The sequence below is a fragment of the Psammomys obesus genome, unplaced genomic scaffold (assembly GCF_907164565.1).
Source record: "Psammomys obesus unplaced genomic scaffold, mPsaObe1.curated_primary_1811, whole genome shotgun sequence".
Taxonomy (NCBI): domain Eukaryota; kingdom Metazoa; phylum Chordata; class Mammalia; order Rodentia; family Muridae; genus Psammomys; species Psammomys obesus.
In genome coordinates this window covers 20,140,637-20,154,820 of record NW_026596079.1, presented here as the reverse complement: position 1 = coordinate 20,154,820, position 14,184 = coordinate 20,140,637, and the positions used below count along the sequence as shown (strand labels likewise).

Genomic DNA, 14,184 nt, shown 5'->3' with positions numbered 1-14,184 from the left:
GTGTGTGTGTGTGTGTGTGTGTGTGTGTGTGTGTGTGTGTGTGTTTAAACAGTGTGGACAAGGATGTTGGATTTGACTTGGCAGAACCTAGAGGTACAGAGAAGAACTAAGGAAAAGGGAGAGAATGAAAGGAAGAGTCTCTTGTCCAAATAATCCAGATTTCTAACCAATTGCATGGACAAGGAAGTACTTTCATAGTTGCTCTTAACAGTTTTATAAGGTTTTTTTTTTTTTTCTGTCTTTCAAAATGTGCTTTTAACAGTCAAGCTGTTTTCCAATGACCTGAAAGGAGCACTGTGTTCAGAAGGGACAAGGATGGGCTATAGTATAGGACTAGAAAGATACAAAAGCTGCTTTATTTCAACTTATGCTTGCCCTGGCCAGCATTTTGGGACCTACCTGTACATAATCCACACTTCGCCCCAGTGCTCTGAAGGCCGTGTACATGACTTCTCTCTTTCCACCCCATTTTTGCATGATGCAAATGCTTTTGTTAGACAACACCAATTGGGTTACATGTTGTGAGCTCTCTTTATGGGACTCTTCTGTCTCACCAGGTCCCTTTTCATGGAAGTTATTCTTCCAGATATAAGTGGCCGATTTGTCCCTGCCCATCACTTCACTGAAGATGTCCATCATATAAAGGTCATCCTCTGAGTTCCCATCTATGACCATCACGACTTTAATCCCAGGGTAGGTCAGCCTTTTCACAGATTGCAAACATTTCCGTAAGTAGTCAGGGTCTTCTTGGTACGCAGCAATGCAGAGAGCTACAGTTTTGTTCAATTTAATGGGGGTTTCAAGGGACTTTTTCATTTTCCGGTGTTCCAAAAAGGCAAAGAGGCTTTGGATGATGAGGTGTGATGCTAAAAAGGCACCATACAGTCCAAAGGAGAAATAGTAATTATCCGTCTGGATAAACTGGTAGCCAACAATATAAGCTGCTGTGATTCCCAGGAGGAGAGAGACTCCAAAAAGCGTAGTTCCAATTATTCTCAGGACGCATAAGAACCTCTCACAATGCATCTGAAATGTAAGCAGATATACTTACGGTTAACCACTCTTGTATCACGCTTATCACATACAGGCATCATGGGTGGCACGAAGCACCCACACAGAGAGCCATCAGGGATCCCAGCTTTGTTTTTATTTATTTTGTATTTATTGTTTGATAACTTCATACTTGTATTCAATGTGTTTGATTCTAGCGCCTACTTCCTCCTTTCCAAGTCTTCCCATACTGCTGCCACCATGGCCCCCTTCCACTTTTTTTTTTTCTTAACCCGCTTAGTTCCCTGAGCGCTGCCAAGCTGTGCATGATACCTACTGGAGGATGCATTCCTAGTAAAAATTGTATTGCCCAGCAGCCATCAATTCAATAGCCCCCCAGCTAGGAACAGTACTGCTCTCCCCACTACAGTACTCAGGAATTCTAACACTGAGTTTCTTACTTGTTACATTGACACTAGGGCTCATCTGCAAAGTTGGGATGCCCTGATAACACAACTCACACGACTGTCTCAATCTCCAAATGAGTGAGTAATGCCAGTAAATGTCACAATGCATTGAACACGTACCTGGATGCATTATTTTCGTATCTTATGTTGTATGTCTAAGGCAGCTAGCTCTCTCTGGATGCAGCTACAGCTAGGCATCAAACTAACATTTCCTAAATGCAAAGCAATCTTTTTGCCTGCTCAATGCTTTCTTCAGCCTCTAATTACTGATGAGTAAGGAATCCACAGGAGACGCTGATGAATTTCCCAACAATGACTTCATTTCATCTCTAACGCATGTCCCTACGCTTACATTTTCTCCACGCGGCTGGATGAGGCTAGAGATTAGAAAGAGTAGGTAGTACTGGGACTAGCTTATCAGTTAGTGCTGTGACCTTGCATGGATTATCTCACTTCTCGGAATCTCAGTGTTTTTGTTTGTATAACTGTTTTTTTTTTTTTTTAAGACCTATTCAATGATGATGCTCGTGCTTTACAAATTCCTCTTTGTCTTTGAAATTCTTTATCCCTAGGTGCCCTGTGTAAAGAGCGCTCAAAGCTCCTGTGTTCAGATGTCTGTCTCTCTCACCCACCAGTGTTATCTGGTACCATCCTGGGGATTAGGAAAGTAACAGCATTAGAGAACAAAATCCATATTATTAGAATAACAGATTAATTGGGTAAGAAATAACATCCCACTGGTTCCAACAGCTGAATATCTGACATATCAAAAGATCTGGCAGGTAAGACCTTAAGCCAATTCACCCCTAAATTCTGGATGTATTCTACATAAAGTTGGTGTACATGTGTGTGTGTGTGGGGTGTGTGTGTGTGTGTGTGTGTGTGTGTGTGTGTGTGTGTGATGTGTGCACGTGCTCACTTGTTTTTGTAAGTAGAACTGCACCTGTGTGTGTCTGCATGTGAAAACCAGATGACAATCCCAAGGGTTATGCCTTCAGTTCTTCATCTTCCATCTATTTTTTTTTTCTTTTGCGTCAAGGTTTATTACTGATCTGGAATTTGCCAAATCACCTGGACAGTGGTCCCCAAGAATCGGTCTAAGCAAGCTTATGAACTACTTAAGGACTAGAAGGCCTTTTTTGTTTTTATTTCCCCTAGCATTTCTTATGCTGAGCACTGGAATTTTTCTTTATGAGCCTAAAGCCCCCCTTTGTAGGAATGAACTATCATACAATGCATAATTGTTATGTTCCTTTCTTTAGATTTTCACATCAACTTTGGGAATTGGTCATATTTGCATATTACTACTACATAATAATTTATGGAACTGAATGTATTTGTTTTAAATTAAAAAATTGACAATTATCTCTATAAAACTTCTTTTTTTGTATCACAGCTGTAGGCCCCTCCCTCAGCCCTTCCCCATTCCACCCTCCCTTTTCTCCTCCTATGCCCCTCCTCAAGTCCACTGAAAGGGAGGTCTCCTCTCCTTCCATCTGACCCTAGCCTATCAGGTCTCAGGACTGGCTGCATTGTCTTCCTCTGTGGCTTGGTAAGGCTGCACCCTCCTCAGGGGGAGGTGATCAAAGATCCAGCCACTGAGTTCATGTCAAAGAAAATTGTAATAAACAAAAATAAATAGATAGATAGATAGATAGATAGATAGATAGATAAAAGAAAAAAACTTCTTTAATGTTATATTTTCCTAGTTCTTATCAAACTTTAAAAATAAATATGTTGACTATTAACAATCATGTGTCCATCGTCACATTCTATGGCATATAATCATATATAAGTAGGTATGCACTATACTGCTATCAGACTTTGGTGGGTCTTTCCAACAATGATGTTAGCTCTTCTTGTCCACAGACAACATGGCTGTGGTATGACCTTGTAGCATGGAAATTGAATATGTATGTATTCTAGCAGAAGAAAGAAAAGATTTAAAAAAGAAGATAAGTCTCCCTCCAACCTTTCTTTATCTTTCTCTGGTTTAAATTTTTATCAGCAAGGTTCTCGGGGAATGCATCAGCCCACAATCAAAAGAGAGGTTGGTCATTGCATTACATATGGAATGCAGTTGCTCACCAATCAGTGTAGCTGCATGAACTCATGTCTGCAATAACTGAATTATTTTTTAAATAATTGGCCATTATACATTCTATGATCTCATTAACTGTAATTAGTATAGCCACGATAATGCAAAGTAGGTGAGACACTAGTGCTGGCGGTCTTTATACCTTGTGGACATATGGGTTTTTGTTTTTGTTTTTTCTCTTAAGTAGAAATGATAATGATCAGTAGACTCTACAAGAAAACACTGTGCTGAGGAGCAAAGTGAAGCAGAGTGGAAAGTGTTTCTAAAATCCAGCATCACAATGCATTTTAAAGGGTCAGTTGGCAAGGAAGCTGATGAACATTCTAAACAAAATGCAGATGTGAGTTACACTTCTAGCAGATACAGAGGGCACCACCATGTGAGGTATGGGAGCGTGATAGCAGCAACCTTAACACAAATGGAAAGTGGAGTCTGCTGGAAAAGGGTGAGCTGCAGAGCTTTCAGTAAGAAATGAACAAGGACGCCATCCCTTGTTAATTAACACAGCTGACAGGATGCTGAACACTCCCAGTGGGCACGTTAACCAATGCCGAAAGGTGCTGCAAGCACCAGACTTGGAAATTGTCATTTCCAAGACATGAGTCATTCTCACAAGAGTGAAAAATTTCAAGGGGACCAAAGCATTTGCCAGGGAGAAGCTTAAGTGTGTGTTTAGCTTGCATTTAAAGGCACCATCACCCGCGAAAGAACAGCCTGCCATTCTTCCATTATTCACATTTTCCCTGCTTTTTATCGGCACACATGGAAGTAAGAGCGGTCGCACAGCATCTGCTGGCCACAGCTGAGTTGGGAACACCCTCTTACCTCATAAGCGTCTACAGAATGTCCTTTTGAAGCCTGGGAAAGTTGCTAACAAGCTGCAAGCATGTGCTTAGGACTGAACCTTTATATTGCTGCTGCAGCTCGGTACTGCCTGGTGAGATCCGGAGAGCATTTTGGAGTAGGTCGGAGGGGAAAAGGCACATTGGGAAGCCTGCTTTGCCAAGCAGATGCATTGATCTGAGGAAGTGATACACTCTGTGTGTGTGTGTGTGTGTGTGTGTGGGTGTGTGTGTGCGTGCGCGCGTGGGGGATGGGGTGGGAGTGTGGTGTGGTGTGGTGTCATTTAATTATGCTGGCCAGTTTCATAGATGTGGGCGCCATATGTGTAAAACTTTCTGAGAATATCTTTAATTCAAACACTCTGTTACACAAAGCTACTCTCCTACAAAAAGGAGAATATGTCTATGTGGCTTCTCTGTTCAATTAGAGAAGCTGGCCTGTTTCAGTACTAGATCCTAAGAAACATGATTGAGAAATGTACAGTCTGTAAATATTTAAAAGGTAAAACTTAAATTTAGGGAGTGTCAGGATCATATTTTAGCCCATTGGCTGTTAAATGGCCACTTTACTTGGACTTGAATAGCAATTATTTAATAACTTTTATTCTCCCCAGAAATCTAGATAAAAACAAAATGTAAAAGAATGGGTTATCCAGAAACAAAAAGACACACATAGTATATGCTCACTTATTAGTGGATATTAGAAATATAATATAGGAAAAACATACTGAAATCTGTACACCTAAAGAAGCTAATCAAGAAGGAAGTCCCTGGGTAAAATGATCAATCCTCATTCAGAAAGGCAAACTGGACAGACATCTGAAGAGAGAGAAAACAGGGAACAGGATAGGAGCCTGCTACAGAGGGCCTCTGAAAGATTCTACCCAATAGGGTACCAAAGCAGATACTGAGATTCATAGCCAAACTTTGGGCAGTGTGCAGGAAACCTTATGGAAGAAGAGGGAGATAGAAAGACCTGGAGGGGACAGGAACTCCACAAGAAGAGCAACAGAACCAATAAATCTGGGCCCAAGGGTCTTTTCTGAGACTGATACTCCAACCAAAGACCATACATGAATATAACTTCGAAGCCCTGCATAGATGTAGCCCTTGGCGGCTCAGTCTCCAAGTGGGTTTCCTAGTAAGGGGAACAGGGGATGTCTCTGATGTGAACTCAGTGGCTTCAATTACCTCCCCATGGAGGGTAGAAGACAATGCAGCCAGTCCTGATGAGACCTGATAGGGTAGGTTCAGATGGAAGGGGAGGAGGATCTCTCCTATCAATCAGTGGACTTGGGGAAGGGAATGGGAGGAAAGGAGGGAGGGAGGCTGGGATTGGGTGGGGATGAGGGAGGTGGCTACAGCTGGGATACAAAGTGAATAAATTGTAATAAATAAAAAAATGAAACAACGAATGGGTTATGCTAATACAGTAAAAGCTCACAACATTTCTATCTATCTATCTATCTATCTATCTATCTATCTATCTATCTATCTATCCATTTATCTGTCCAGTCACCCATCTATTTATCTATCTGTTGTTTTCACTAATGTATTTCATGACATGAAACACTATCTGATTTACAGTTAGCATACAGTTAGAAAATATTTGTTAAGTGAATGACATTTCATCAAAATTGTCATCACCATCATGCCATTTGTAGAGGCCGCTAATATTTACTTGTCATTTATTTGCTTCAAGTGTTAGAGAAAAGCTTTTGTTTTATTTTAAAGCATAATCTTTTTCATCTTAGTGTCTTTAGGTGGCACTGCAATACAATTATACGACTAAGAAACAAACATGCTGAGCATCAAAATGATCTGCCCAAAATTACAAACCAGGTTAGGATCAACACAGTGCACCAAATACAGATAGCATTTGCTGAGAAAATTTGAAACCTTATGAGAAATTAGGCAGAAGTCTTTTGTCTCTAGCAAAACAAAAATCTGTGTAGCCTGAGGAAAGAGACAAAGAAATTTAAGATGTGTTCTTGTTATTGTGGTCTATAGAACGTGGAGTCAGATAAATGTCCAGACAATATTCAAAAGAGTCTTGGATCCTGCACTTTCCCATCTGCATGCAGCCTAAAGAAATGAATAGTGTTCCTTCCAGAGAAGCTGCTGGTCTATCTATAAAAGTGTAATTTTAATGCCAGCAGCAGAAGCCCTGTCTCACCACGAGAAAGGCACTATTCTTTCCAAGGCAGCCTCTCCCAGTGGAGAAGACATAAAGCTTTGCTGGTAGCCCATCTCCCACACATGGGACCCTAGGTGAACAACCATCAGAGCTTTTCCTTCACCTTTGACCTTTCATGTCATAAAGACAGAAAACTGTTGGATGAAGAGAGAATATCAGCTGCCCTTCTTGTCTTAGTGCCCTGTTGAGCACTGAGTTCCCACAGATTTTACACAGCATCCCTCTACATCCAATCTGGGGAGCTGAAGTTCACTTAGATTTGTTGCATGAGCATCTGGGGAAAACAACTGAGATTAGTTCAAATGGTACTTCCCAGTGTGTACCGTTTAAGGACTATGACCCAGAACAGCTCTAGAAGACTTTTGGACAATAAAGGTAATAAAGACAGAAGATATGCATGGTTCCTGAGAGCATTTAGAGCAATTATGAGTTGCAATCTGAGCATCTTTATGAGTACAGAGGGTCATGTTCGGGGTCTGAGGGATAAGAAGATCATCTTTTATGCACCAAAAAAGCTGTACCCTGAGGTTCTGTTTTGTTCATTAATCATCACAGTTTTCTATTTTGGCTCTAATGACTTGAGATTATGTGTGTTTGTGTGTGTGTGTGTGTGTGTGTGTGTGTGTGTGTTGTCTCTTCAACTGAAGAGATTATGAGGCATTGGTCAGATTAGCCAAAATTTTAAACACAAGTTGAGACCAAATTCCAGCTCCTCCTTTTTTTGTTGTTTGCCTAACCTTGAACAAGGTACATGAAATAAACTATCTCTGGTTTCTTAAGGTATACAATAGAGCTATCTATCATATGGAGTCACAAAAAAGATAGCATTTCTCCAGACTTTACCAATATATAAAACCGATACTGAAACTTTTTTTTACCATGTACTCATTTAAATATTTTATAAATGCTTCATTTTTATTCTATAAGCCATATGGGTTAAATACAGTCTTCAGAACTTGGAATGCAGGCATATAATATCAACAAGGATAATGGAAACTTGCTTCTTCATAACGAAGATATTCCTATGATAGCTTTCTGCCACCTAGCCATGAAGAACAACAACAAAAAGATAGTGGATAAAAGGTTAAAATGTCGTGATTCCCAAATATTGCTGTATACACAGTTGACTCAAAGACATATAAAATCAACTGGTGTGTTGCTGTGACAACATTTAGAGTTCACTGATATAAGCATCAACTAGAGTATCACAAGATTTTAATGTGCAACAAAGTCCGATGTAACAGTCACTGAGTTACAGAGTTAATGTCCTCCTTCACCCTGTACATTATGTGGTTTCCTTCTGTTACTTTTTGGAATTAGAAATCTGAGCTAGAAGTACTCAGCTGAAACCCTCCCAAGCCTTCATAGTGGAGGACATCAGTGCCATTCTCTTACCCCCTGAGATCTTTTCTTCTTCCAAGTTTCTATTTCTAGTCTTACCTTTGTTTTCCTACCAAAGACCCTGGAGCCAACTAGGCAGGATCAGAATACAAAGCCTCTTAACAGCCTTGTCACTCTAGTGGAACATCAGGTCTCAAAGTCTCTCCATTGGCCTGTCAGTTTCAATCAGGTGCTTCGAGGATGTCAGCCTTCCAATGGCTAGTGGCTCCTGAACTTTACCATCCTGCACTGTGCTCCCAGTGGTGGGGGAAGTCACAATGGGTTGACCCAGACTCTTTCTCCACTACCAATACTTGGCCTTAGAAACTTACTCTCTAGGTTCAAATGTTATGCAATAAAATGTAGCACAAATATCCAGGCTCTGTGAAATAATATAAAGCTATATGTAGCGAGTCAACTCATTCTATGCCAGTTTCTGTGACAGAGAAAATGATTCAAGTCAAGCAGTGGTAACTTACAGCAGTGGGTTTTCTATATAGGAAGCTAACCCTTGCTCAAGTACTATGACAGCTTCCAAAAGCTCTGCCCTTGCCCTTGCAGCTTCTAGAAGAACACACCCTGGGTATGCATGGATGAAAAGAACTCAGAAAAGACACAGAGCTCCTGCATTAGCCTTATGTGTTAGTTATGTATTAGTCTTAAGCTAATGTTATCGTAAGTTGTGGACTGCATATCATGGAAGAAGGAGGAAGTTAATAATACACAGCTCATCATTATGGTGTAAAAAAAAAAAAAAAACCAAAGGGAATCTCCACTTTGAATTCAAACCAAAGGCTTTCCCCCACAGTGCCTAAATTAAAAAATATTCAGAGAAAGGTGTGTGTTTTTAAAAATCAAAAATGGAAATTCTTTGTAAAGTCTTGCAGCTAGGTGTGACTGTGACAGGGCAGGGAATTTGCAAGTTAGAAATAAGTCCCAGTTCCATAATGAGACCAAGGGAAGGAAGGAAGGAAGGAAGGAAGGAAGGAAGGAAGGAAGGAAGGAAGGAAGGAAGGAAGAGGAAGAAAGGAAGGGAAAGAGAGAGAGAGAGAGAAGAGTGGAGAGTGAAGGAGGGAGGAAGAGAAATCAGGACATCATGAAATCTTAGTGGTAGAAATAACACAAATGAAATAGTATTTATGAAACTCAATGCTGAGAAGTTACATCCTATTGGGCCAACAAAAAAGGAGTCCTTTAAGCTAACTTACTTTCTAGCAACAATCTCTTAGTCACCCATTGCACAGCCCTGTTTTCCTGGACAACACCTGACTGTATAGCATATTTACTTTCTTGAGAGAGATATTCAAATTTAATGCTAATCACTAATATGCCACATAGTTGTTGGGTTTTTAGATGTGCTGATGACTTTATTCCGTAAAGTTTGGATTCCATTTTAGATATACTAGAAACAAACTAGGTAAAACACATCTAACTGATACATTTACAATGCATGTGTCAAGTCATCTAACTCTGGTGATGTGTAAGGGAACGAGAATAGGAAAGATGATATTCCAGGCACAAGGCTTTAACCCAGAACCTCCATATAGGACTTGGGCTTGTCTAGAATGTGAACTCGTGAAGCATAATATATACTCATATACACATATATATGTCACATCTGTGCTTTACATCTCTGCATTTTCACTGAAAATGTAAAAGAACCAGTGCTCTACTAGGAACACCTTTAGGAGAAGGTTGTGTTCAGAAAGCACGATCTCAACTGAATAACTAATCTTATCTAGGAAAATGTAAACATTAAATTTGTGAATGAGTCATTTTGCATAGGTGGAAGACAGAGAACTTAGATTTGCATGCTAAGTTCTTTTCAATTACTTTTGCAAAATGTAAAACGTCATCTGTAAATAAGTTGCTTGGCATTGATATTTGTTTTATCTCATTCCACAGAAATGCCCCTTTCAACTAAAAAAAAAAAAACACAAAAAAAACTTATATTCTAAGAGCAAATATGTGTTGACTATGCAAATATTTATTCTTAAAAGAACCTATTAAAAACGCATCACAACCAGGTTTAACACCTCCACAGTGCACAGCCATATGCCTCCTTTCAGTGGGAAATCACAGGCTTAGACATGAAATCTACAATGGTCTGGGAAGCTGCTCTCCCAAGCATGCGCCACCCCACTTAAAGGAAGCCCATCTACTGTTGGCTTTATACTAAACAGACCTTGAGTGAGAATATAAACTCTGGCCTCCAGCTGGGCGGGGGAGGAGGGGGAGCTTCCTGGCCAACCAGAGCCTCCAAATCTATTGCATCACACACCCCTCCCAGGGTGTGACATCAAATGCAATCCTGGCCCAGCCACGTGGGTTGAAGGAGTGAAGCATTTCTGTGCAGCTGCTACAGAGACTCATTTGGCAGTAAAGCGTCCCAAGAGGTAGTGAAGTGAGCTGGGCCGGGTGGGGCCGGCTGGGCTTCTACAAGTCCCAAGCCAGGGCCCGGTTGCTGCAGCTGGCTTCCCTAGCAGAGGGGGTACCCGAGTCAGAATAGTGTGCCCCGGCGTTGGGGGTTGGGGGGAGGGGATGTCCAGAGCGGTCCTGGTGGAACCTAGCACCTTCAACTGTGCAATGAGCCCTGGGTCTTAGAAGCCTTCGTCCTCAGACACCGCCTCTGCACCCAGCCCTTCTTCCCAGCCTTAATGGTCCTTTCAGAGCTGTTTCCCCTAGGCTGCCTTTCTTAGGCCTGAGGAAGCCGCCTCGGTCGCCACGAAGTTCTCACCCTTACACAGACTCTCCTTTCAGACCCGCCCTCTGGCTCACCGGGACCGTTTTCTAAACCCTGGCTCACTCTAGGCGGGAACCACCGTGACGAATTCCGCCCAAGGTGTCGATTATCCCGTCTCAGCCCAGCCTCTGGCTCTCCTCCCATCTCCACTCGGGCTTCCAGGGCCCCTCAAGCCCACGTTGGGCAAGGGGCTAGGGACAGAGCCCCCAAGTTCCCCCCCCCCATAGCGGCGTCTCCAGCTGCAGCGGAGAAGAGAAGCGCCAGCGTGCTCGCTGCCACGTCGGTTTTGGCTCGGGACAGAGTGCAGCTGCAGGCGCGCAGCGCTGTCCCTGCGCACTCCCTGGCCCCTGAGCTGCGGGCGCTCCGCCTGGCTCTGGGAGGGATGCGCGCCCTTCGTTCGGCCCCGGTGGCGAAGGCCACCGCCCGTGTGAGGAACCCCTAGCCCCAGAAAAGGCTTCCGCAGGGTAGTTGAGCCCGGATGCTGCCCGCCTGACTCTTTAATGGAGTTTGGAAACTGCCAAAGAGTGGAGGCCCTGGAGAAGGGGGGAGTGGCTGAACTAGGAGGGTAGCAAGGAGGTGGCGCGGGACTTCCCTTCTGGGGTCTCAGACTAAAGGGGCGAGAAGACTGACTCGCTTAACCCTTTCCGTGCAAGCCAATATTGAGAGGAAAAGGGAAAAATAAACCGCACAGAACCGTGTCATGGTGTTCCTGCCCACATACAGGGATGTGGAGCGTGGGTAGGAAGACGGGAAGGGTGGGAAGGTAAGGACAGTTACGGAAAGCATTTTCCTCACACAGTGGAAATCCTTGTTTTCTACCTCCGGAGCCCTCCTGAAGCTCGGGAAGATGCCCAGTGGAAAAGTACACCTCGGACAATCAGCTTCCCTTGGCCCCGCGTTACCTGTGCGCCCCGGAGAGGCAGCGGGTTTCTGGCGAAAGCGAAGGAGTGATAAAAGCCAGGGTATGCTTGGTCGTAGCTGGCAGCAACCCCTCCTGTGCAGTCCGCTGGGGGAAAATATCCAGACCTCAAACGTTTCTGTAGAAACTAGGCATTTTTTTTAAAGCTCTGTGGATAATTTCTTCCCTGCCCTCCATCTATCTAGGGCATTCACAGCTCACCCAAACGCGCCTGTATAACGTACCTTGTTCAGCTCCTGCTCATAGACTTTCGTCCTCCGCCTGTCTGTGTGGTCCCGGAGGGTCACGGAAGGAAGTTTCCAAAATTGAGGTAATAAGAAATCAGATGAATTTGAGACGACCGGCCAAAAAAAATAAGAAATTTAAAAACAACATTTAAAAAAAAATAGGGGGAGTCTTAAATGCTTGGTTCTCCCCTCTTTGAGAAGAAATTGCACTGATATTCTCTTTTATTATTTCCGTTGCATTTAAATCTTCTAATTCTTTATGTTAAATGTGCTTTTAAAAATAAATTAACTTTTTTTTTCCTGTTTTGCTATTTGCTCCAATCTCCCTCCCTCCGATAGATAACGCAAAGTCTTTTTTCACATCACCCTAAAAGCCCGGTGAAGACTCAGTAGCCTAGGAAGTGCAGAAAGGAGAAGCCTTTGGCTGGTTCAAGTCCCTGGTTCAATGGGCTGCTCGAAGCCAGTACTGGGTAATTCTTTCCAGACGCCTTGACTTCTCCCTCGCTGTTGCCTTTCTGCCTCCTCCAACTTAAGGGGGTCTTAACAAGTGAGCCAGCCGGTGGGTGTTTTAATAGGACGGAGGAGGGAGTGGGGGTGAGGGGAGTGGAGGAGGGAGGTGTGGACTGGGGAACCCGGAGGGGAGGGACTGGGCGGGATGGGAGGCGGGGAGGAGAGTGTGGGGAGAGAAATTGGCCATTCAAAGCCCTCTCAGAGCTCGAGGCCGCTTCGAAACTCCAATGAATTCAATTAACTTGATTGTTAACGTGTGCAGAGAAACGCAGCGCGCAGATGCTGCCCACCTCCGGATTCCTCTCCTCGGGCAGCCCCAGCGGAGCAGGGAGCCCGGCTCTGCAAAGGTTGCTGTAGTCTGCCCTGCTTAAAAAGATTCCCCCCCCCCCCCTTGGACAAGCCCCTGTTGCGTACAAGTGATTTGTTTGGGGCCAAACGGTTCTCTTGGGCTAAGTCACTGCCCCGGGCGGGATAGCGGGCTGCATGCGTGCGTGCGTGTGTACAGTCCCTACCTGGAGCTCCCCAAACCGCCCAGGACGCTAAACGGAGAGTGAGCAGCCTGCTATTAGTTAACCCCTTCTTCCTGCCAACTCGAAACTTTCCAAGCTGAAGGCAAGCCTCAGCGCTGCTCTTCTGCCATTTTCACTGTGGGTGGGCTGAGCACCAAAAGGAGAAAAAGAATTCTATTTCTTCCTATTGTAATTCCCAGACATGAAAACATGCAAAAGACATACTTTCGAAAGGAGTTTATAATGAGGATGATGAAGAAGATAACAGTAAACCTGAGAACTCGTAAGGAAACAGCCATCTCAAAAGACAAGTGACTTTTGCTTCTTGAGAGCCTTTTACTTAATGATTTCACAATACTTTTTAAAATGTCAATGCCGCCAAGACTGGACTGGTCTTTTTTTAGTTTACTTCTTCAACCTGCGGGCACCAGCGCCCTTTTTACCTTGGTCCCTACCTCCCCTGTCCCTGCCCCCACCCAAAGTAAAAGGTGAAAAGAAAAGAAAAAAGTCAATGAGTTAAAATGGACAGTAGGTGGCGCTGTTTGGGAAAAAATGAGAGCCAGTTTACAACAGTAATTTAGTAGGCTAAAATTCTAATCTGATAAAACCTTGCTTGTATTTTACTTTCTTTTCTGTTCTTCTCTCTCTCTCTCTTTCTCTCTCTCTCTCTCTCTTTCTCTTTCCTTTTCTTTCCCTTCTACGTGCCCTTGCGGTGGACTTGGTTTGCAATTTACCCTATCTTGATGACTGGGTTATTTATTCATGATAACGTCCGAATATACATTTTTGCCAATTGTTAAGGGTCAGACAAAAACAGAAAAGTAGAAGAAACCGAGAGTGACGAGTGACGCTTGAAACTCATCGGACAGGTGCGGGGTTGGGGGGGATGTGAATAAGCTTGCAGAGTTTGACTGCAACTCCAGGGTGTCAACCATCCCATCCCCCAGAGCTGAAAGAGCAAAGCCAACCACCCGTTTTCTTTCCTCCTCCCCCCCAAAAAACAAACAGTCATTTCACCTCTGGGAAACAGTACTTTAGTGGATGACTTCACGCCACTCTGGGGAGACCCACTTCCTCCTTTCCCCAACAACTCTCTTGGCCTCAGCCTTTGTTTGAACTCTGCCTGAGGTGATTTAACTGTTGCAAAGATGGGCTTAAATTTCAGAGCACAATTTCATTGCACTTAATCAGACTTGAGCTTCCTGATTTTTCAGGGTTTGGGAAGCGGTAAATTACTATTTTAAAGTATTACCCAACTTCTACACCACGACTTATTAAATTAAACTGAGTTAAGAGTAAGGT

General features: G+C 43.4%; 1 protein-coding gene across 1 annotated transcript in view; it reads right to left on the bottom strand.

Moving 5' to 3' along the window:
* The window catches only part of Has2 (hyaluronan synthase 2), a 26,147-nt gene extending 14,226 nt beyond the window's left edge, over window positions 1-11,921 (bottom strand). Inside the window, exons 1-2 of the mRNA XM_055626548.1 lie at window positions 11,861-11,921; window positions 400-1,026 (exon numbers count right to left, since the gene is read on the bottom strand). Of these exons, the coding sequence (XP_055482523.1) occupies window positions 400-1,026 (627 nt within the window). The 5' untranslated portion in view covers window positions 11,861-11,921. The remainder of the gene's footprint in view (window positions 1-399; window positions 1,027-11,860) is intronic.
* Window positions 11,922-14,184: the final 2,263 nt, after the last annotated feature.